General features: G+C 46.9%; 1 protein-coding gene across 3 annotated transcripts in view; it reads right to left on the minus strand.

Annotated features, from left to right (window-relative positions):
* Positions 1-25,243, minus strand: part of SPAST (spastin) — a 232,165-nt gene that overhangs the window by 191,339 nt on the left and 15,583 nt on the right. For all 3 annotated transcript variants that reach the window (XM_033936524.1, XM_033936523.1, XM_033936525.1), the window contains exons 2-3: positions 24,754-24,840; positions 14,429-14,512 (exon numbers count right to left, since the gene is read on the minus strand). In XM_033936524.1, the coding sequence (XP_033792415.1) occupies positions 14,429-14,512; positions 24,754-24,840 (171 nt within the window). The remainder of the gene's footprint in view (positions 1-14,428; positions 14,513-24,753; positions 24,841-25,243) is intronic.

A 25,243-nucleotide genomic window follows, 5' to 3' on the forward strand; every position in this document is an offset into this window, starting at 1 on the left:
ACATATTCTTTCCTAAGGGACCTTCAGTCACAAGGGGGCACCCACTCAAACTCAGAGGAGGGAGATTTGGTGGTGACACCAGGAAGTATTTCTTTACAGAAAGGGTGGTGAATCACTGGAACAAACTACCGGTGCAGGTGATCAAGGCCACTAGCGTACTCAACTTTAAGAATAAATGGGACATCCACGTGGGATCTCTACGTGGGAAGAGCAGCACTCTGACTTAATGGGGTGGGACAGTAGAGTGGGCAGACTTGATGGGCTATAGCCCTTTTCTGCCGTCATCCTTCTATGTTTCTATGTTTCTAGATCAGAGAAGGTTTCCAAGAGAGGGAAAAGTAGGATCTGGGGTTAGGGAAGGGATGGTAAGAGGGGGGTTAAGCTTTATTATGGTATTAAGCTTTATTAAGGGATTTCTTGAAGAGTATAGTTTTTATTTCCTTTCTGAACATCTTGTAGTCTGGGGTTGTTGTCAATAGGTTGGAGACTTGGTTGTCTATCTTCGCAGCCTGAGTGGCCAGTAGTCCATTGTATAGTTTTTTCCGTTTTACTTCTTTGATTGGGGGGTAAGTGAATGGGGTGTGTGTTTTTCTATGCCTGGTAGAGGTGGTTTGGATGAGGCGGTCGTTTAGGTAGGTTGGGCTGTCTCCATTTATAGTTTTAAATAGTATACAGTAGAATTTAAATTGTATTCTTTCCTGGATTGGAAGCCAATGAGAATTGATGAATGCCTCAGTAACGTGATCATGTTTTTTCAATGAATAGACGAGTCTCAGAGCTGTATTCTGAATTGTCTGTAGTTGTTTAATCATTATTGCAGGGCAGGGGAGGTAGAGGATGTTGCAATAGTCTAGGATACTTAGGATTAGAGATTGTACTAGGAGCTGAAATTGTGTTTTTTCGAAGAATTTTCGGACTTTTCTAAGGTTTCTCATAACTGCGAAAGATTTCTGTATTGTTTTGTTAATTTGTGGTTGCATGGTACAGCCTCTGTCAATAGTCATACCTAGAAATTTTAGGGTGGTTTGCAAAGGGTAGTTGATAAAGTTGATTTCTAAGTTGGTTATGGTTGGGATTTTGTTATTTTCTAGAAGGATGAATTTAGTTTTGTCTGGGTTGAGTTTCAGTTTGTGGTCTTCCATCCAAGTCGTAACTGTAGCTAGAGTTCTGTGTAGTGTGTCTGACATTAAGAGCATTGGTTGGTCGAAAGGAATGAGGATGGTGATGTCATCAGCATAGCTATAAGAGGATAGGCCTTGTTTGTTCAGGTAAACGCCAAGAAAGGCCGTATATAGGTTGAAGAGAGTAGGGGACAGTGGGGACCCTTGTGGAACGCCGCAGGGGTTGGACCAAGGTTTGGATTTTTCTTTGTCTGATTTTACTTTGTATGTTCTGGATTTTAAGAAACCTTCAAACCATGAGTATACTTTATCTGAGATGCCTATTGAGTCCAAGATTTGCAGTAGGATGTTATGGTCTCCCAGGTCAAAGATGGACTCTAATGGATGTAGACTTGAGGCCAGAGGTAGATAAGTGCAGAAGATAATCCAAGATGGAAGACAAGGAGGTATCTCGAGGTTCCTGGTTATGAGAGATGCACCATGTAGAAAAGCTAGTCCATTTTTGGTGGTAGCATTGTCCAGTAGCAGGCTTTCTGGAAGCCTCTAAAATGTCCCAAACAGGTTGAGAAAACTGAAGAGGAGTTATGTTGAGAGGTACCAAGCTGTCAAGTGTAGAGACTGCAGATTGGGCTGAAGAAGAGATCCTTGACTCTGTGAAAGCAGAGATGGAAAAACTGGTAGAAGTTATGGCTTCCTGCTGCTCAGCTGAAGTAGAAGGGAGAACCAGGGTTGCCTGAGCCACTGAGCAGCTATTAGAATCATGGTGGCATGATCGTTCTTGAGTTTGACAAGAGTCTTGAGAATGAAGGGAACGCATACAGAACAGATTGGTCCATTCCAGAAGGAAAGCATCTGACTCAAGGCGATGAGGAGAGTATATCCTGGAGCAGAACTGAGGCAGTTTGTGGTTGTGGGGAGATGCAAAGAGATCTATTTGAGGAGTTCCCCACTGAGAAAAAATGTGATGAAGAGGCAAGCAATTGAGTGTCCATTCGTGAGGTTGCAGAAGACGACTCAATTTGTCCGCCAAACAGTTTTTCTCCCCTTGAATGTAGACAGCTTTCAGGAAGGTGTTGTGAAGGATTTCCCAATCCCAAACCTTCAGAGCTTCTTGGCAAAGAGGGAGAGATCCTGTTCCTCCCTGCTTGTTGACGCAGTACGTGGCGAATAGATTGTCTGTCTGAATAAGGACTACCTGGTCGTGAAGAAGCTGAAAAGCTTTGAGAGCATTGAAGATCGCTCTGAGTTCCAACAGATTGATGTGACACTGACGATCAGATATATGATCCGTGCTGGACTAGTGGCCTTGAGTACGGAGGCCGTCGAGATGAGCCCCCCAAGCGTAGGTCGAGGAATCTGTCGTGCGGATCTTCTGATGAGGGGGTGTTTGAAACAATAAACCTCTGGAGAGATTGTAAGAGAGTATCCACCAGTGGAGAGACTGTCTCAAAGAAGGAGTGACTGTAATGTGTTGAGAGAGTGGGTCACAAGCCTGCGCCCACTGAGATGCCAGTGTCCACTGAGGAATTCTGAGGTGAAGTCTGGCAAAAGGAGTCAAGTGGTTGAGGTCATGTGACCGAGTAGTACCATCATGTGTCTCACTGAGAGTGAAAAAAGGGAAGACACTTTACGGCAAAGCTAAAGGAGAGCATCCAGATGCTGCTGAGGAAGGAATGCTTTGAGTTGGACAGTGTTCAGAACAGCTCCGATGAACTGTAGGTTCTGAGAGGGCTGAAGGTGGGATTTGGGAAAGTTGATTTCGAATCCTAAGCTTTGTAGGAACCACGTAGTCCATTGGGTCGCTACAATAACCCCCTGAGATGTTGAATCTTTGATGAGCTAGTCGTCAAGTTAGGGGAACACCTGAAGACCATGGTTCCGCAGAGTTGCTGCAACCACCACTAGGCACTTGGTGAACACGCTTGGAGATGATGCCAGGCCAAAGGGTAGCACTCTGTACTGAAAATGCAGATTCCCCACCTGAAATCTGAGGTACTGATAGGAGGCTGGATGAATGAAGATGCGAGTGTAAGCCTCGTTGAGATCTAGAGAACAATAACCAATCGTTCTGATCTATAAGGGGATAAAGGGACAACATGCAAAATTTTTCTTTGACCAAAAATTTGTTGAGAGCCCTAAGATCCAGTATGGACCACAGATCGCCCGTCTTCTTCGGAACTAGGAAGTAACGGAGTAAAACCCCCTGCTCTGCTGTTCCAAGGTAACTTCCTTGATGGCACGGAGACAAAGCAGAGCTGGAGGCCATCATCGAATTTTGATAAAGACGATGGCCAAACTTGTCAGTGGTCCTGCCTTCTCTGCCAGGAGGTTTGATAGCATAGATCCTGGAAGGATGACTCCACTTTAAGGAAGATTCCACAAGAAGGGACTGATGAGATAGTTGAGAGTTCTCAAAACCCTTGCAATGTACAGTTCTATACCTCGATTTCAACTTGCCTGGAACAGCAGGAATGGCATAAGGAGTCTCCAGGTTTCGTTTGAAAGTTTGAAAAAGAAGCCTGTTAAGAGGAAGTTTGAGAGACTCCGCAGGAGATCGAGGCAAACTCACTTCCTCTAAATACTCCTTAGAACCAGAGTCCAATTTAAGATCCAGGTCCTCAGCCATTTGACAGAGGAAGGAGGAAAAGGACAATTGATTCGCAAGAGGATGGCCTCGAGAGGGACTTGATGACCTCGAGGCACCTCAAGTGGAAAACGAAGGCGAGGCCTCTCTGGAGTATTGATGTCCTAGCGAATAAGCAGACTAAGACGAGACACTGGGAGAAGCGGAGCCCTCAGGTTCTGCTATTGGTGCCCTGGATCGAGGAGTTGCAGGCCTCGAAGAGCTGAAACGCCTGGACGAGGAAGGCTGTTCTCTTGAAGAGCACCTGCGCCTCAATGACTGCCTCGATGAGTGCCTCGACCGGCGATGAGAGTGCTGTCTGGAAGCAGGTCTCGTGTGAGGTTGAGGAGACTTTGCCCGATGCCTTGAAATGGGCAATGCCTTATGTGAGGATATAGGGCTGGAAGCTGTAGATCAAAGTCCCATAGACTCAGTGGTTTGGATCGAGGTATATCGAAGCACTCCCAAAGCTCAGCTCCTTGTATGGAGTGTGAGGATTTCAGACAAGACACTCGCAAAGACTCGATTCCTTGCATAGAGTGTGAAGATTCCAGACCAGACACTCACAAAGACTGGATTCCTTGCATAGTGTGCGTAGATTCAGCTTGAAGCACAGGCAAGGACTCGACCTCTTGCAAGACTGCTGAGTGCCCAGGCTGGACTGCAGGAAGCAGAGTCGAGACAGGACTATATTTGGTCAGTAACTGAACAAATCCCGCTCTAAAATGGTCTGGATGGTAGCTTGCAATTGTGGATCAGAGTCTGAAACTGGACCACTTGCTGAAGCTAAAATCTCTGAGGAGGAAGAATGCTTCGACTTGGAGGAATGATGCTTAGGTAGCTTGAGGACCACCGCTGGAACTGTCTGCTGAGGTAACTGACCTGAGGGAAGCTCAGGAGAAGACTTGGCAGATTTACTCGAGGTCTAAACGAGGATGGTCTGATAAGAGTCGAGGTCAAGGAGGCAGGAGGACACCCCGTAGCAGGCTTGACCGAATCGGAGGTCGAGGCTGGAGTAGGGTTTCCATACCGAAAATCTTCTCCACTTGAACTCGATGACGTTTGAGGGCTCGAGGTTGAAGGGTAACACAGCAAATGCACAACTCCGGGCAGTGGTCAGGGCCAAAACACTAAAGGCACCAACAATGTGGGTCAGTGAAGGATTTCACACACTGGCACTGGCTACACTTCTTAAAGCCCGTGACCGGCCGGGACATAGATGGAAAAATAGCTGCCGCAAAGTCAAAGCCCGCAGGATGAGGGCGCGCGACAGGCCCCGCTGTCACTTGATGAAAAAGTTTTAACTTTTTTTTTTTTTTAAAACAATGACCGAAAGAAAACACAGCGACACAGAAAAAAAGAAATAAAACACGAGCCGCGGTGAGAGAAGGTACAAAGCAAAATGAGTTCAGAGCAGAGCGCCAAAGACAGACTTCTCGGCTCCGTGGAAAACTGAGGAGACATGCCCTGTGCTGGGCGGGAAGGCACTCGTGCGTGCGCGATGTGGCAAACTCGAAACTTCTGAGTTTCTTCAAGTAAGTCTGCTTGCGAGGCTGTCTGCATCCAGGCTCCATGGATGATGTCACCCACATGTGAGAATAGGCTGCCTACTTGTCCTGGGATAAATCAATGCCCATCAAATCTATACACTGGATAAAATATAATTAATGTAAAGTTTATAGCATGCAATACAGTTGAGAAACTTCATCCATATCTTTCTTCTACACTCTGTACAACAAAAAAAGAATTCCTTACATAACATGTACAACAAAAAATTTCTTATACAAACTGTTACACCTACAGCAAATTCACTAAAGTGTCAAAGTTCTGTTAGTGAGAATACGCTCAGAACCAAGAGGAGACATTTAACCACCACAAAACCAAAACACTTTGTAAAAAAAAATCAACAAAATAATCTATCCCCCACCCCTACCCCACACAAACATATAGGTTGATGGCGGAGTAACATAAAACAAACATTATAAAGAGACAAATTTTTGGATAAAACAGTTTTTTCTTCATTTTAAGTCCTTATGTCAAGAAGGTATTAGCATATTCGCAATGATTCTGGTTCTGATAGAAGTCTGTAAGATACTAAGTGGAGTGGAACAGGTAGATGTGAATCACTTGTTTACTTTTCCCAAAAATACTAGGACTAGGAGACAAGTAATGTGCTAGATTTTAAAACAAATTCTGGAATTTGTTACTGGAGAATGTAGTGAAAGCAATTAGTTTAGCAGGTTTTAAAAAAAGGGTTGGCTAATTTCCTAAAAGAAGAGTCCATAAGTCATTACCATATTAAGATGAACTTGGAAAAATCCACAGTGCTTCAGATACCCGAGTAAACTGTTTGACTAGTTTCACTAAAATTTATATGCTGCAGTCACTTCAGTGTACAGAATTCCAAGAAATTGTCAGGCAGTTTCCAAGTTAAAAGAAATGAGTCCATTCTACCTCACATCTATGTTGCTAGTCTACACAAGTGCACAAGTTGTAGCAGTAATATACTGCAGTGTAAATGCAACAGCATCATGTTTAAAACATCAGCCATATACACTAACCACAAAACATAATAGTTGGCTCAGCCCAGAAATTACCAAATAAGGCAAGCTGCCATTGTTAGTCTTAAAATCAAGACATTCATATCCAACTACACCACTATTCAATCTATCAAATTCAACAGTGTTGTACAAATATCAGGGGAAAAATGAGTCTTGGAGTCTTAAGTAATTAAAATAAAAACAAAGTTGACTTTCACTATAGCTGTTCCTATGACCCTCAAATCAATGAGCATATTAAGGTCATCATTTGTACATATTTTAATGAGGCAGACATTCCATCACAATGTCAACTGAGTAAGCTTGTCTCAAGTCATTTTCATTTGTAATAGAAGTGCTATTGGATGTTAAGTAGTTTGCAGCCATTTTAACTTCTTCAAAAATTTTATCATTTGCTCTCCACAGTTATTTTAAGCTTGGCAGATTATATTATTGCACGTGCATCTTGCTTACATAGTTCTTCCTTCATTTTGGAGAGCTTATTGATGGTGCTGAAGATTTGCTGAAGAATCTTTAAAAACAAATAAGGAAAAATTATGTATCTTGCCTGATAATTTTCTTTCCTTTAGTCACAGCAGATGAATCCAGAGACAAGTGGGTTGTGTCCATCCACTAGCAGGCGGAAATAGAGAGCACCAAGTTGATCTCTGTCATATATAGGATGGTATGCCAAACCGTATCGACCATTCCCAGATCCCGACACATACTATAGCTATCAATCTTGTAATCTCCCTGGGAATGCCCAGGCTAATTTCTTGTTGTAGAACTGAAAGGTATTGGCAAGATAAGACATCAATGTAATGTATGCTCACTGACAAGCAGTAGGATCAGCTGAACATGCTATTGGTCAAGAACCCCCTCCTCACACTGTGGATTAAGCTGCTGTGACTAAAGGAAAGAAAATTAATCAGTTAAGGTACATAATTTCTCTTTCCTTATCATCATCTCGGTAGGGCGGAACCAAAAACAGAACATGAAAAACAGAAGAAACCACTCTGTTTGGTCCACCATCCTTTCAAGAAGTGAAGGATGAATCCAATAGGACCGCCATCTCCCCCAAACACTACAAAGACCATCCATCTGTAGGAGCTCTACCCTGAACAGAACTCAGAGTCTCACCAGAGGAATGAATAGCAGCACTGCTCCAAACCTGCACCAATAAAACCTGTTCCACTCCATGGAAGGGGATGCTAGGACACGTCTCCCACAGTACAGAACTGAATAAGACAAATTGAGGCTGTTAGCGCACTCAGAAAAGAGAAGATGAAGAGAGAGCCTCCCCCCTCCACCCCGGTGAGATGCGCAGAGCAAGTAGAGCCGACAACCTCAGGGAGACATTACAACAAAAGAGCACTCCCGGCCCTTCTAGGAAAGGTATTGCATTACATATATGCACTTGATCGCCCAGGAATGTATCTCACATAGCTGTCAGTAAAGACCATATCCACTTGAGACTAGGCTGCACCCAACTGCCAGATAAGGAGTGCTAGATCCCGGAACTGGAGCTGTGTCCCAGCATCCAAAACAGGCTGCGCCAGCCATCCAAAAACCAAGCAGAACTCTCCTACAGAGTAACATCTGATCTCCAGAGATCACTCAATGCACAATATCCAGGGATTGAGTCGCACCAGGGAAGCATCCGAAGCGACACACTACCTCAATAGACAGAGCCGTCTTGAGACGGTATCCACAGCAGAGCTCTGCATCCTGGTCTGAAGCCGGAACAGGTCTTCAATTGTATTGGCGCACTACATCCAGAACAGGAACTGGGACAAGCAGGTAACAGGAGTGACGCTCTAGCTACATAGAGAAAATGCACCAAGTACACATTCAGAGTAGCATTCTAGATCCAGAGATGGAACCATACCACTCAGGTAGGCAGATCCACACTATACATCCGAAGATGGAGCTATGCCAATCAGACAGGCTGCTGCCAATCCGGCAGATGGATCCACCCTCTATATTCGAGATGGAGTCATGCCCACCATGCAGTTGGGTCCACACTCTACATCCGGAGATGGAGCTATGGCAATAAGGCGGATGCAACCCCACCCTACATTTGGGAATGGAGCTAGGCCAATTAGGTAGGAGCATTTGCACTCTATATCCGAAGATAGAGCCATGCCAACCTGGCTGCTGGGCCCATGCTCTATATCTGGAGTGGAGCTATGTCAGTTTAGACATGCGGATCCCCGCACCACATCTGGAGCTAGGGTTAGGTCAAACTGGCAGAAGCTCCCACACTCTACATCCGAAGATGGAGCCATGTCAACCAAGTATGTAACACCATGCTCTAAATCCAGAGGCGGAGCTGTGATACCCAGGCAGGTGGAACTGTGCTTATAACCAAAGATGATGCCGTATCATGCAGTCATGCGGACCCATGTTCTCCATCCCGAGAATCATCTCCATCCATGCCAATCAGACCCACAGCTGTCAAATAGGTAGGAGGAGTCCCGCTCTGCATCCAAGAATGAAGCTGCGCCTGACAAGACAGGAGGCGCCACTCTCTACATCCAAAGATGGAGCCATATCACATAGGCATGTGGCCCCACGCTCCAAAACCACAACTAAAGTGATACCCAATAGGCAGGAAATTCTGTACTCAACATCTCACTATGAAACCATGCTACAGGGGAAACCTTGGTCTAAATTCATAGACATTTCCATACCAAGAAGGCAGCTGCATCTCAGCCCAAACAGTAGTAGCCGCAGGAAACACGTCACTCTGACAGTCGAGCTGTCCTTTACCACTAGAGATGAAATCCTCCTAAAAAGGCCAGCACCAGCAATGCTTAACCTTCAGAGGTGGTTCATGCCAACCAGACGGGATGAGCTGCAAGCAGCATCCAGAAGGGGCAACCTGTTGCACCGCTAATTTCTATATCCAGAGAAAAAATCATGTGCATTAACTGTATATTGAACTGAGCTGAATATCTAGAGATGACGGTATGGAGAACTGTATGATAAAGGCCCAGTCCACAGCCAGAGACAGCACCCTGAGGAACTGAAGCAAGTTTCACCTTCAGGCACAGAGCCAGGTCCATCCATACCAGAGAAAGCTCTAAGGAGTCTTGTGTCTCCTCCAGATGTGGAGCCTTGCTACCCATCCAGGAGCAAGAGAAGTCTACAGTCAAATAGGAATACCTGCAACCCTTAGAGGGCAAGACACGTGCAGAGATGGAAGCATTCATTATGGTTAGACAGCGTCCCACTGCACATGCAGCAATAAATTTTAGCCTTACTGCCCAGACAAGAGACAACGAAGTAGCTATGGTCAAGACCAGCCGTGCCAGTGAGCTCACTCCATAGTCCAAGAGCAAGTTATGATCGAAGGTCTGGGAAGTGAACATGCCCGCTCTATAGTTTGGAACGGAGCCATGCTCTCAGCCAAAAAAGGAGACTGAGCTCACACTCTAAGCTTAGCCATAGCAACACTACTGGACTACCTCCAAGAGGACTCCAAAGACTAGAATCTCAAGAGCCTGAGAGACCAGGACACCCACTCTACCACCAGAAAAGGTGAAATGTTCCACACTAAGTACGCCCAAGTGTTGCTCACCCAGAGAAGGCGTGGGGCTCAATAGCCAAGGAGTGTGCTCAAATTCAATCTCCAAAGAAAACACTAGAGGACCAGAAAAAAAGTAGAATGCCACCCTCTGAGAGAAACTGTCCCTGAAACAGAGATAATGGGTTCTCAGCTGTGAGAAAGGGAGCTATGGCTAAGCTCCAAGTGAACAGGAGAGATACTTCCTTTCTTAAAAGGACAGCTGAATTCAAACACAGAGTCAATTACTCCCAAGGACTAAGGAAGAATGCTGGGGATGCTGCCCATCCAAGGCTAGGACACTTAGCAGCCCCATGAGACCTTGGTAGAGAACCTGACTAGTCAAGCAGCCATGAGCTGGAAACCTAACTCCGGAAGATGCAGAACTGCAATACTGGCCCTCATCAGACTGCATATTCCACTATGTTTCAATAAAGAATCACAATCATGACACAGTTTGAGAAATAAAGAACTACTACTGGAACCAATGGGACCTCAAAGGGATCATTTGAGGAGCCAGATACTCACTTGGATCCCAACCAGAAAACCTAAGGATGTGGCTGAGAAGTGAGATGAGTTTTCCAATCATATCATGTCCCAGCGGGCACTGTCCTGATATGAGGAGGAAAGAGGAAAGACTTGCAAGCCAGACTCAACAGAATTCTCCCCTCAGCTACAACATGTAGCACATGGGACAATAGGCTCAGAATCATAGGAACCAGCCCTACTGGAAACACAGATCCTTCCAGTCATCCAGAATCTGGTCCCCATAGCAAGAACAATGCTACCTCTGGACCTTGAATGAGAACCAGGGTCAGCCTTCCTCCTGGCTGACAAACTGTGGGCCAGATCATGAGATTGTCTCAACAGCCACCTCAGGAGGCTCGGGCAAAGAACCTGAAAACAGTTCCCAGGAGATTAGGCACTACAGACAGAAACACCAACATTAGCCTCCTCAGAGCTGCATTCAATCATGTGGGACAACACAATGATTAGTACAGGAGTTAGGACTACTGTTCAGAGAACCTTGAATGGACCTCTCCTCTGCCGGTCTGTCTGTTCCTTCCAAAAATAAAAAAAATGGAGAAGTTGTTTAAAGCATGCTGGAATGACCACGACCAACTGGCTGGCCGTCCTACCCTATTCCTCAATGAAAGACTCCCAGGCTAGAAGACAGTCTCACATAAGCACACACTCAAGACATACAACCCCATAAGAAATTACTATCCCCCTCTCTGACAAACAATGCTCATCAGTGGATATTGGAATTCCACCAAGACTTTCGGTGGGAAGAGCAGCCCTGCCAGAACAACCAATCAAAGTGATCTGGAAGATAGGAAAGTAGCCACAATCCATCTCCTACTCTCGCAACAGACCAGGCAGAAGCAGGAGAGCAACCGCGAAGATAGAGTGCACAAAGTCAAGTGAAAGAAAAGCTTCACAGCGCCAGACCCTCAGTGCAGCTCTTGCCGGAAACCGGCCTAATGCTGAAAGGCAAATGTTTTGCCAAAAAAACAAGCTGCGGCTTGCCACTACCAATGACCACAGAATCACCTTTGGAGAGCCTCTACACCTACTGAGAGAACTGACATGTGCCAAAGTGCAACCCGCTTCTCCTTTTTATTTATAAACTTTTTTTATTTAACGCAACCCTAATGACAGGCAGGGAGAATCATGAGTATCACGGATGAGTAGACAATAGACCTCCCCCAAAACCAAGAGACCGTGTGGGAACTAAAGCAAGCTGACAAGGTCAGAGAAAACAGAGGAACATACTTACAGCTAGCAGATGCGACAAAGTACACACATAGATGGCTTTTCTCGATCATTAAAGTGCTTTCCCTAGTCCACAGCACACTCTCTGTGTTTTCCAAACAGCAATTTTTTTACATGTAAGGAGGGAGGAACAGGTGTGCAGGATGTCCAGATGGGGCTACAGTGAATGGGCAGGGAATTGGCCACCACCAGCCTAATCCCCTCGCTCACCAAATAGCATAGTTAAACAGGAGCTTCACTGCTTTTAGCTGAGCCAGCCTAACCACCGCTTGCAGAAGTAGATGAAACTAGGAGCGGGATAGAGACCATCCAGCCACCTGTGAAAATAGAGAATACTGGCTTGCCAGTGAGCATACCATCCTATATATGACAGAGCTCAGCCTGGTGCTCTCCATCTCCGCCTGCTGCTGGATGGACACAACCTACTTGTCTCCGGATTCATCTGCTGCTGATGACAAAGAAAAATTCTGGCATTGTGAAAAACAGTGCCCCAGCCTTTGTGCAAAAAAATAAGAACTTCATCATCAAAATCAAGGCTGATTATAACTAGTTTTGGTCTTTTGTTACCAGATTCTTCTAGTGAGCAAAGGGTTATTTTAACTGTAGGCAGTGAAGCCATGTTCCATAGATCTTGTGTACCTACTAAAAATTTGCAAATCTCTCAACTTTTGTTCTCCAACTTTTAAAGAATCTTGCAAGTTCTCCTATTCCTTCCTATCAGCTTATCAAGTTGCTATACATCATTCAGTGAAGACAAATTGGGCCACTTTATCCACTAAAATTTCTGATAAAGAACATGCACCTGAACTTTTGCATGTATTTTACTAAAGAGTTGGCTTGATATCTGCCTTTCCACTGTGACCATCTGTCAAAGAGCAAATGATCTGAGATTATCAGTCATCACTTTTTCATCCTGCAGAACTGGTCTAAGAGGGGCTTGACCTATGCATTGACTTGTTCCTATCACAAAGCAGACTGAGAATAATTTTCCTGATTTATGGATTCCTTCAACAATTTTAATTCATATCAGAGCTGCCAAAATGTCACAACTACATGCTGAGTACTGTGATAATATTTTTTTCTCCCCACCAAGAAATTGTTCAACATCACATCCGCTCCCCAAAGTGGTAGAATTTTTAAATGCAGGTTCCCAAGCAAATATTTGGGAGAGAGCTCCTTCCTCTGAACAAAGTGGAAGTTCTAAGCGTATAAATGGTGTTCCTTGAGTGGTCCTCAAGGAAAGAGAGAAAGAAAGTACCATATACTCTTCTACCTCTCCAGTTTCTCAATCCCCTTCTCTACTCTCTTCTCACCCACCTACCTCCAAAGCCAAGCAAAAAGATCCTCTGCCCCAGAGCTATTGAACCAGATCAAATACCTGATGATGATCCAACAACAACGAGAAAGCCAATGCAGTGCTTGTCAGCACATGCACACTCACAGTCCCCCAACATGGACTTTTTACCACAAAGGATCTGTACATGTTGGAAGTGGGCCCTGGTTAAATTCCACATTGGCTTTCCTTCAGTACTGTTGATATAAAATCAGCATGGAGTACTGGCTAAGGGTTCAGCACCTCCAGAGGAGATTTAGGTCTAGATTCTCAAAAAACCCTGTTAAAAAGTGAAGGTCTGCTATAGCAGCCGTTCTGATAGCGAATTTAAAAAAGCGAGTCATTCTCCAAACAACACTCATGTAAATGAGGTTGGCAGAGAGTAGCGAAGACTCGCTAAATTTGCATATGCCCATCGCTAGTGATAACAATGGGCACAAGCGCAGAAAAAACATGACCCCCCCCCAAAAAAAAAACCCCCAACACAACAACAGCGGGAGAGATATTCAATCTCTCCTCTGTCCCATTCTCTCCCACTACAAAGTGATCCCCCCACCCTACAATGGGGAAGAGATGGCTATTCTCTCTCACTGCATCACAACCCCCCCTCCTTCTCTGTACCTTTAGATGGCTGACCAGAGGGATGCCTACTCCCTCCAATCAGCTGGCCAGCCTCTTTCAAAATGGGCCTTCTCCTCCCCAGTGCATCCTGGGATGCATTGGGGAGGGGCCTGAGGCTCAGATTGGCCCAGGTTGTTTAAGGCCCCTCCCATAGGCTCCGATTGGTCCAGACGCTCCATAGGCGGGGCTTTATAGTCCGGGCCAATCAGAGCCTTAGCCCCCTTCCCAGTGCATCCACTACAGGGGGGGTTGTTTGTGGCGGGAGAGAATAAGCATCTTTCCCGCTGCAGAGGGAGGGGGCTTGTTTGTGGTGGGAGAGAGTGGGTATCTCTCCTGCTGCTAAGGGGGGAGGGGGGGGGTCACTTCAAAACGGCTTTTCTAGCCATCTCCGACAGTGTTATGACTGTACCGGCACTCCTGGATCAGTTGCTTATTTTTATCGCCAAAAGCAGACACCACTTTTAGAAAACGGCTCAGCAATATTTAAGAATCTATCAGAGTGCTCAGTTCAATGCTGAAGAGCCCATTTGAATGTCAGTGTTGGAGGCTGCTAGAAACCTCACTAAAGACAGAGATAAGCTGTTTTGATAATCCATCGATAAAATGCGTGCAGGCTAAACCATCAGAAAATAGTTTAGCAACGGCGTTAAAGTTTTGAGAATCTGGGCCTTAATGAGGAGTGGGTAGAATTTCCACCATCTCCTACACCTCTAAAACAAATATTTCTGGTTTTCTGAGGTTAACACTTAAAAGTACTTTGAGGTCCTTCTTAGAGAGAACACACTAATACTGTATATCTCAAATTATTTTCTGTGCATAATCCAACATAAGGAATGAAGCAGTTAGTACCTAAGAGCTTTAAACGGTCTTTCGCCATAGTCAAATTTGTCATCATTTTAGCTTGCAGACGTCTAGTTCGATCAGACTGGTCACCTAAAAGAAAAGAAAAGAAAAAAACCACCACATACATCAACTTGGTAATGATTTCTCATACCATTACCGTATTTTCACGCAAATAACACGCACCCGTATAAAACGCGCACACGGATATAGCGCGCAGAAATCACGATGATTTGCACAAAAACTTTGATATACCGCGCTCACGGGTATACCGCGCATGCTGCCCGACGCTCCTTTCGCCCGCCCTGACTTTCCGTGCGCTGTCCCGACTCTCCGTTCACCCCCCCTGACTTCCGTGCACTGTCCCCCCTTGAAGGTCTGTCCCCATCCTGAAAGCCTGATGCCCCCCCCCCGACGTCCGATACATCCCTCCCCCCCCCCCAAGGACCGCCGACTCCCCAACAATATCGGGCCAGGAGGGAGCCCAAACCCTCCTGGCCACGGCGACCCCCTAACCCCACCCCGCACTACATTACGGGCAGGAGGGATCCCAGGCCCTCCTGCCCTCGACGCAAACCCCCCTCCCCCCAACGACCGCCCCCCCAGCCGACCCGCGACCACCCTGGCGACCCCCACGACCCCCCCACCCCCCTTCCCCGTACCTTTGGTAGTTGGGCCAGAAGGGAGCCCAAACCCTCCTGGCCACGGCGACCCCCTAACCCCACCCCGCACTACATTACGGGCAGGAGGGATCCCAGGCCCTCCTGCCCTCGACGCAACCCCCCCCCCCCCCCAACGACCGCCCCCCCCAAGAACCTCCGACCGCCCCCCCCGCCGACCCGCGACCCCCCTGGCGACCCCCACGACCCCCCCACCCCCCTTCCCCGTACCTTTGGTAGTTGGCCGGACAGACGGGAGCCAAACCCGCCTGTCCGGCAGGCAGCCAACGAAGGAATGAGGCCGGATTGGCCCATCCATCCTAAAGCTCCGCCTACTGGTGGGGCCTAAGGCGCGTGGGCCAATCAGAATAGGCCCTGGAGCCTTAGGTCCCACCTGGGGGCGCGGCCTGAGGCACATGGTCGGGTTGGGCCCATGTGCCTCAGGCCGCGCCCCCAGGTGGGACCTAAGGCTCCAGGGCCTATTCTGATTGGCCCACGCGCCTTAGGCCCCACCAGTAGGCGGAGCTTTAGGATGGATGGGCCAATCCGGCCTCATTCCTTCGTTGGCTGCCTGCCGGACAGGCGGGTTTGGCTCCCGTCTGTCCGGCCAACTACTAAAGGTACGGGGAAGGGGGGTGGGGGGGTCGTGGGGGTCGCCAGGGGGATCGCAGGTCGGCTGGGGGGCGGTCGGAGGTTCTTGGGGGGGAGGGGGGTTTGCGTCGAGGGCAGGAGGGCCTGGGATCCCTCCTGCCCGTAATGTAGTGCGGGGTGGGGTTAGGGGGTCGCCGTGGCCAGGAGGGTTTGGGCTCCCTTCTGGCCCAACTACCAAAGGTACGGGGAAGGGGGGTGGGGGGGTCGTGGGGGTCGCCAGGGGGATCGCGGGTCGGCTGGGAGGCGGTCGGAGGTTCTTGGGGGGGAGGGGGGTTTGCGTCGAGGGCAGGAGGGCCTGGGATCCCTCCTGCCCGTAATGTAGTGCGGGGTGGGGTTAGGGGGTCGCCGTGGCCAGGAGGGTTTGGGCTCCCTTCTGGCCCAACTACCAAAGGTACGGGGAAGGGGGGTGGGGGGGTCGTGGGGGTCGCCAGGGGGATCGCGGGTCGGCTGGGAGGCGGTCGGAAGTTCTTGGGGGGGAGGGGGGTTTGCGTCGAGGGCAGGAGGGCCTGGGATCCCTCCTGCCCGTAATGTAGTGCGGGGTGGGGTTAGGGGGTCGCCGTGGCCAGGAGGGTTTGGGCTCCCTTCTGGCCCAACTACCAAAGGTACGGGGAAGGGGGGTGGGGGGGTCGCCAGGGGGATCGCGGGTCGGCTGGGAGGCGGTCGGAGGTTCTTGGGGGGGAGGGGGGTTTGCGTCGAGGGCAGGAGGGCCTGGGATCCCTCCTGCCCGTAATGTAGTGCGGGGTGGGGTTAGGGGGTCGCCGTGGCCAGGAGGGTTTGGGCTCCCTTCTGGCCCGATATTGTCGGGAAGTCGGCGGTCGTTCGGGGTGGGGGTGCGAGTGGTCCTGCCGGGGGGGGGGGGGGATGTATCGGACGTCGGGGAGTCGGCCGGGCAAGAGGGCTTGGGCTCCCTCTTGCTCCGATCGTGGATGCGGGTGTGGGTGGGAGCGCGTGCGAGCGGTCGTTCGGGGTGGGGGTGCGAGTGGTCCTGCCGGGGGGGGGGGGGGGGATGTATCGGACGTCGGGGAGTCGGCCGGGCAAGAGGGCTTGGGCTCCCTCTTGCTCCGATCGTGGATGCGGGTGCGGATGGGAGCGCGTGCGAGCGGTCGTTCGGGGTGGGGGTGCGAGCGGTCCTGCTGGGGGGGTGAATCGGGCGTCGGGCGGGGTGGGAACTATGTTTTAAAACTTTGGTATACCGCGCTCACGCATATAGCGCGCGAGGGGTATGCGCGGTAGGTAAAAACGCGTATAACGCGCGCGTTATATGCGTGAAAATACGGTACTTTGTTCTTGTCTTCTCTTATTGATACAATTTCAGTCACCAGCAAAGCAAATGAATGGCATACCAATCTGAATGAAACAGCTCTCTAAAGAAGGTACTTAATGACCATACTAAAGATATAACAATTCTTTCAGAAGCAGTCATTATCAAGCTCAAGTTATCGACTACTGTGCTACGGAATAAGGATTCCTAAAAACCAAAATTCAGACTTTGGAGAGTTATTAAACTGCCTCAAATAAAGATAAGATCTACACTCAATTTGGGTTGGAGTATCTGGAAAATCAAGTTAGAAGGCACAATTTAAGATTTTTGAACTTTCCAAAATCTCTGCTTATGTCTTTAGTTAATAATGGTTATATGACTTAGTTTCACCAATAATAAGGGCTCAGTATATAGTGAGTTATAGGAATGTTAATGATCCAGTTTGTCAGAATAAGGACAGAATGAATTTAACATCTTTTTTGTAATTTTCTTTGGAAATAGTTACACAGAGATCAACTATGGTAGTAACCTTTGCTCTAGAGCAGTGGTCTCAAACTCAAACCCTTAGTGGGGCCACATTTTGGATTTGTAGGTACTTGGAGGGCCGCAGAAAAAATAGCTAATGTCTTATTAAAGAAATGACAACTTTGTATGAAGTAAAACTCTTTATAGTTTATAAATCTTTCCTTTAACAGTTAAAGGAAAGATTTATAAACTATAAAGAGTTTTACCTTATGCAAAATTTGTCATTAACTATTTTTTCTGCAGCCCTCACATTTAAAGTTTAATATCTTTCCTTTCTCAAAACTGACACATTTCAATCACTATATTGAAAATAAAATCATTTTCCTTACCTTTGTTGGCTGGTGACTTTATTTTTCTGTGCTTTTAACTATGCTTCCAGGGCCTTCTTGTCCTTTAACTGTTTTTCTCTCCGTCTTCACTTTCTGCCTTGCATCCATCTTTCAATGTAAACGATGAACACTCAGTATCAAATGATCAAATATAAACAATTATGTACAACTGATAGTGAATCATAATGCTCAGAGATATGGAGGTGTTAACAGGGAAGACCCAACACTACCACTATGGAGGTGGTAGTGTTGGGTCTTCCCTGTTATCACCTCCATATCTCTGAGCATTATGATTCACTATCAGTTGTACATAATTGTTTATATTTGATCATTTGATACTGAGTGTTCATCATTTACATTGTTCACTGCTTTTTGATCACTCTACTCTCAGTTTCGAGAGATTATTGCCCTTACTGTTTGTTTGATTGTATCCATCTTTGGCATTAACTTAATATTCAATTTTTCTGCTTTCTTTTCAAAATCTACGTTTCCATGTCTTACCTTCCCTTCTATCTCTCTCTTCTTCCGTCCCTATTTCCATGGTCTGACATCTCTTTCTTTACTTTCTCTCCCTCCCTCCCTCCTTCCTTCTTTCCCCTGGTCTGACATCTGTCTCCTTCCCTCCCCCAACTTTTTATTTCTTTCACCCTGCTCCCTTCTTCCTTTCTCTCTCTCTCCATGCCCCCTTTCTTTCTATATGTCTGTCTCTCTTCGTGCCCCCTTTCTTTCTGTCTTTCTCCATGCCTGCCCTTTCTTTCTGTCTCTCTCTCTCAATGCCCCTTTCTGTCTGTGTCCCATCTCCCTTCTTTCTTTCTCCCTGTCACCCCCATTTCTCCCTGCCCTCCCCCAAGCCACCACCATTGGGGAACAGGCCGCCACCGCCGCAATCAGGGAACAGGCCAGCGCCGAGGTCTTAGCTCTCCCTGCTTATCTTCCCCAGTGCGGGGCTGACCAATTCTCGCCACCCGATGTCAATTCTAATGTTGGAGAGGAAGTTCCGCGCCAGCCAGGCAGCGATTGGCTGGCCTGGAACTTCCTCCCCGACGTTAGAATTGACGTTGGGTGGCGAGAATTGGTTGGCTCCGAGCTGGGGAAGATAAGCAGGGAGAGCTAAGACCTCGGCGCTGGCCTGTTCCCCGATTGCGATGGCTTGGGGGAGGGCAGTGAGAAGGGAAGAGAAGCAGATTGGGGACCCCTGCTGTAGGCGAGCCGTGAGCCATTTGCCGACATTCCCTCCAGAGAGACTTCTGCAAGTCCAATTACAGCAGTCATGGTCTGTACGCGATTGTCCTCTCCACAATCAGAAAACTTGTGAAGTGGAGAGGACAGATCGCGGGCCGCAAAATAGTCCCTGGGGGGCCGCATGTGGCCCACGAGCCACATGTTTGAGACCTCTGCTCTAGAGCATGACCGCAATAACATTCTTAAACTTTCCTTTAGATTTCTTGATGCAATACTTTTTGGCTCAAAAATTAGAATATTTTCTGATCTTGCTAGAGGTACACAAATGAGGCGGAAGGTCTTTTTAGTCCTTCACCCTGGGGACTGAATTTGTCTTGCATTTTTCGTGTATTTGTTTGGTGACTTTTGTGGATAATTTTAAATTTTTTGATCCTAAACAACTGGATGATTTTCATAAGGCTAGAGAGGATGTTAATGTAATTGTATAGGGTTGTGAGAATATCTGCCTGCTATCCCTGGATAACACCTGTTACGGTAAGTAACTGTACTTTATCCCAGGACAAACAGGCAGCATATTCTCACTGATGGGTGACCTCCAAGCTAACAGAATGGGATGGTGGGAGAGTTGGCCTTAAGAAAATAAATTTTGCAAAACTGATTGGCCGAAGTGCCCATCCTTTCTGAAGAATGACTCCAGACAGTAGTGAGAAGTGAATGTATGAACTGAGGACCAGGTGGCAGCTTTACAGATTTCCTCAATGGGAGTAGATCTAAGGAAAGCAACAGAAGCTGCCATAGTTCTAACTTTATGGGCTATGACACGGCTCTCCAGTGTCAGTCCAGTCTAAGCATAGCAGAACGAGGTGCAGGCAGCAAGCCAGTTGGAAATCGTTCTCTTGGAAACAGGATGCCCCAACTTGTTTGGAACAAATGAGATGAAGAGTTGGGGAGAAGTTCTGTGTGGCTTTGTGCGATCAAGGTAGTAAGCCAAAGCTCATTTACAGTCCAAAGTATGCAAGGCTGCTTTTCCAGGATGAGAATGAGACCTAGGAAAAAATACTGGCAAAACAATCGACTGATGTAGATGAAAGTCAGAGACAACTTTTGGAAGAAACTTTGGATGTGTACGTAGAACCATCTTATCATGATGGAAAACTGTACTAGTGCTTGTAACTCACTAATCCTCCTGGCAGAGGGGAGAGGAACCAGAAAAACCACTTTCCAGTAAGAAATTTGAGATGAGCTGTAGCCACTGGTTCAAATGGTGGCTTCATCAGACTTGAAAGAACCACATTAAGGTCCCAGACGACAGGCGGAGGCTTGAGGTGATTTTACAATGAAAAGCCCTTTCATGAATCTGGAGACCAAAGGATGAGCAGTAAGAGGTTTTCCCTGTACTGGTTCATGATAAGCAGTAATAGCACTGAGATGGATTCTGATGGATGTAGATTTAAGTCCAGAGTCAGACAGAGAAAGGAAGTTGGGTCGTGATGATGAAGAAGACACCAGGAAGAAAACCAAGCCCACTTTTGTTGATAACATTGCTGAGTGGCTGGTTTCCTGGAGGCATCAATAATCTGACGGACAGGCTGAGAGAGGAGATATTGAGAAGAACTCAGCCCGAGACAAACCAAGCTGTCAAGTGTAGAGACTGTAGGTTGGGATGTAGAAGCGATTCTTGATTCTGAGTAAGTAGTAGGAAATACTGGAAGAAGTATGGGCTCCCTGGAACTGAGTTGAAGAAGAAGGGAGAACCAATGTTGTCTCAGCCACTGTGGGGCAATGAGAATCATGGTGGCTGCTTCTCTGTTGAGCTTGGACAGAGTTCTCAACTTGAGAGGCAGTGGAGGGAATGCATATAGAAACAGACCCATCCAATCCAGAAGAAAAGCATCCGCTGCCAGACGGAGAGGAGAGTAAAGTCTGGAGCAAAACTGGGGCAATTGGTGATTGTAAGGAGCTGCAAATAAGTCCACCTGTGGAGTGTCCCATTGAGCAAAATCGGACTGGAGAGTTACAGAGTCGCGAGTCCATTTGTGAGGCTGAAGAATCCTGTTGAGGTTGTCCGCTACCGAATTCTTCTCCCCTTGAATGTAGACAGCCTTTAAGAATAGATTTCGAGCTGTCGCCCCAAGTCCAGATTTTCTGGGCCTCCTGACACAACAGAAGAGAGCCCGTGCTTCCTTGTTTGTTGATATAGTATATTGCTACTTGATCCGAGCAAAGGAGGAGGACTTGAGGAAAGAGGAGATGTTGAAAAGCCTTGAGGGCATAAAACATCGTTCTGAGTTCTAGGGAATTGATGTGAAATTTCCGCTCTTTGGCAGTCCAAAGACCCTGAGTCTGCAGATCGTCCATATGAGCCCCCCAGGCATAAGGAGATGCATCTGTCGTGATGATCATGTGATGAGGGGGAAAGTGAAAAAGGAGACCTCTGGAAAGATTGGATGAGGTCATCCACCATTGAAGCGACTGCAGAACAGATGATGTCACAGATATGTGTTGTGAAAGACGATCCGTCGCTTGAGACCACTGGGAAGCCAGAGTCCACTGAGGAGTGCACAGATGGAGTCTTGCCAGTGGCGTGACATGGACAGTTGTAGCCATGTGACCTAGAAGAACCATCATGTTTCTGGCAGAGATGGTTTGAAGAGGAAGCAATTGCTGACAGAGACGGATGAGAGTCTGAAGTCGATCTGGTGGAAGAAACGCTCTCATGAGAGTGGTGTCTAGGATTGCCCCCAATGAACTGAAGACGCTGAGTCAGAATGAGATGTGATTTTGGGAAGCTGACTTCGAAACCCAGAATCTGAAGAAAATAAATGGTCTGAGATGTTGCTTGGACCACTTCCTGAGATGAAACAGCCTTGATCAACCAGTCGTCCAGGTAAGGAAAGACTTGAAGGCCGTGTGATCGGAGAGATGCGGTCACTACAATCAGGCATTTCGTGAACACTCTGTGAGACGATGCCAGACCGAAGGGAAGAATCTTGTATTGGTAATGACAATGATTGATCTGAAACCGGAGGTACTTCTTGGAAGCCGGATGAATCGGGATATGTGTGTAAGCTTCTTTGAGGTCTGATTGAGGACAGGATAAAGCAGAGCAAGTGACAACATCCTGAATTTCTCCTTGACTAGAAATTTGTTGAGAGCTCTGAGATCCAGGATGGGTCCTCCGGTCTTCTTGGGTACTAAGAAGTAATGGGAGTAGAATCCCCGGCCCTGCTGATCGAGGGGAACTTCCTTGCTGGGTATTCAGCAAAAGAAGGGATTGCATCTCCTGCAGAAGAAGGGAGGACCAAGCAGGGTCCAAAGCAGACTCTCTTGGAGGGTTGTCTGGTAGAAGAGTTTGGAAATTTAAAGAGTAATCCTGACGAATGATGTTGAGGACCCCAAGATCCGATGTTATGAGTTCACAACGACTGATGAACACCTGAAGACGACCTCCGATGGGCTGAGGTAAAGGTTGAGAAATTATGAGACTGGCTATGCTCCAGCGAAACAGATCAAAAAGGCTGTGTAGATATAGGTGGTGCAGTCTGTTGTTGTTTATGTGGCTGTTGCTGCTGCCTTTGTCTGCGAGGTTGAGATTGAGGGGGCAGCAGAGGTCTAGCAGCAAAACGACGCTGATATGAAGACTGTGGTCTTAAAGGGCGAGCAGGTGGAGGCTTTTTCTTGTTCTTAACCAAAGTTTCCCGCTCGGTTACATGAGCTGATAACTTTTGGGTGGTGGAATCTAAAGAATCTCCAAAAAGTTCATCGCCCAAACGATCCTGGTGGTTGACATCTAACTCCAACACCCTAAGCCAGGCTAAGCGCCACATAGCCACAGATATGGCTGCAGCTCGAGAGGTGAGCTTAAAAGTGTCATAAATAGAGCGTACTAAAAATTTTTGCAGTTGCAGCAAACTAGAAATGTACTGATGGAAAAGAAGTACCTTACGCTCAGGTAAATATTTCTGTAATGAAGACACTTGCTTAACTAAGTGTTTAAGATAAAAAGAAAAATGGAAAGCATAATTGCCGGACCGGTTGGCAAGCATAGCATTTTGAAATAAACGTTTGCCAAAGCCAGGAGGACCAGAAGCATAAACACTGGCCCCTGCAGATTTTTTAAGTGTGGACTCCACCAGGAGAGATTCATGAGGGAGTTGAGGCTCGTCAAAACCCAGATTTGAGACCACCCTATAAAGCTTACGAGGAGCCCCAGAGATGGTCAAAGGAGTTTCAAGATTTTTATAAAAAGCCTCCCTTATAATGTCATGGAGAGGGAGCTTAAGAAACTCATTAGGTGGCAGCTTATAATCTAATGCATTCAAAAATGCTTTAGATTTCTTTGAATCAGCCTCCAGAGGTACAGAAAGAGTCTTTGACATTTCTCTCAGATTTGGAGAAAGAAGTCTGATCTGATTTTTGAGCAGGCTCTTGAGAAGAAGGAACTTGAATCTTTATTAGAAGAGGTCTCATCATCTGTGAGAAGAGGCTGTTCAGAATCTTCCCAAAGATCCAAGTCCCATGTCGGTGGAAGACACGTCGAGAACTATGTGTCGATGGCTCAAGATGTTTCATCTTCTTCGAGGATTTACCCGATTTGACCGACATCGTCTCAGGAGATGTGTGTGAAGAAGAACGATGTCAAGCTGCATCTGACATCGAACCTGGAACCAAGCTTGTCGGCACCAATGAAGATTTTTATTCCGGTGCCAAGACAGTAGACACTGGTGCCGCAAGGGTCGATGCTGATAACAGAGGCTCAGACCGGACCAGCGCCGGAAGAGCCAGTGTCACCATGACAGGGAGTAAGATTTGCAACTGCTCCCATAACTCCACTCGCAGCACTTCTAGAATTTGCTGCTTAAGAGTCTGCACTAGTACTGCTGCACCGGTACCATTGATGTTGCTCTGTGTTCTGGAGATTTGACGATGCACTCGCCTCAATCAGAGCGGAGCGTTTTTTGGGTCTCCTCGAGGTCTGCAGGACTTGGCTCACTGCTGAAGTGACCTGAGGACCCGAAGGGGTGGGGGATGGCTTCTTAGCCGGATTACACACTGGCTGCGACACCGAGGTGGATTCCAGCGACGTCGACTTCGGTGTAGACTCTGATGTCGGAACCGGTGCCGAATCTCCCTCCATACCGGAACCGAAAAGCAAACGTTGAGTTTGTCGGTTCTTGAAGGTCCTCTTTTGAAGAGAACGGGTGCACGAATCAGCCCTGTGATCTGGCCCCAAACACTGGAGGCACCAGCAATGCGGGTCCATAAGAGAAATAGGGCGAGCACACCGTTTGCACTTTTTAAAACCCGTTTGCGGATGGGACATTGATGGAAAAATGGCCTTGGCAAAATCTTGGAACAGGGGAGTGTTTTAGGTGCAAAAATGGTTGATAAAGTCTACCCTCAAAGTTTACCTGTCAAAAATTTGAACAGGAAAATACACAAGAAAAGGTAGGGAAAAAAATAGCTTAAAGAAACTAGTCAAAATCAGCAATTACATCTGTTTTGCTGTTGGAGACCCCTTCTTTCCCCTCATCTTTCCACAGGGTACTTAGGAGATGATTTTGTAGCGAATTTTGTTTTAATTGCTATTTGCTTTATGTAACATGATGTATGAAATATTCTTTTCCCCCACTAGAAATTAATTAGTTTTATAAATGAAATTAAAATATTGCTATAATCTTTGGTATATGCAGAACAGTATTTTTAACATAAAAATCAATGACTTACCATGTCCAGTAACCAAGACTCCTATGCCTTTTTCTAGCTCTTCAATTCCTTTCTTGTACCATTCCACTGCTTGTTCCTTTTGGCCTCCTTAACAGGGAAAGCAAAAGAAAAGAAACATACATAAAATAGGAAACATTCCTTATTTGAAAACTAAGGGTCAGCTTTACAACGCCACAGTAGCAGTGCTGCAGCAGTAAATGCACTAAAGCCATAGGAATTGAATGGGCTGTGATGCATTCACCATGGCAGCATTGCTACCGTGACTTTTTAAAAGACTCCCTAAGGATTTTAATCTAGTTATCTGCAATGTTCTCTGTTTTCTACTGTGAGAACAATGACAATTTGCCCAGCTGCCTACTTCTATGAATTCCACTTGGTTACCCTTTTTTTATATAAAATATATGTACGATCTCTAAAACAAACTCTAAAGCAGGGGTCTCAAAGTCCCTCCTTGAGGGCCGCAATCCAGTTGGATTTTCAGGATTTCCCC

Source organism: Geotrypetes seraphini, chromosome 3 (genome assembly GCF_902459505.1).
Source record: "Geotrypetes seraphini chromosome 3, aGeoSer1.1, whole genome shotgun sequence".
Taxonomy (NCBI): Eukaryota; Metazoa; Chordata; class Amphibia; order Gymnophiona; family Dermophiidae; genus Geotrypetes; species Geotrypetes seraphini.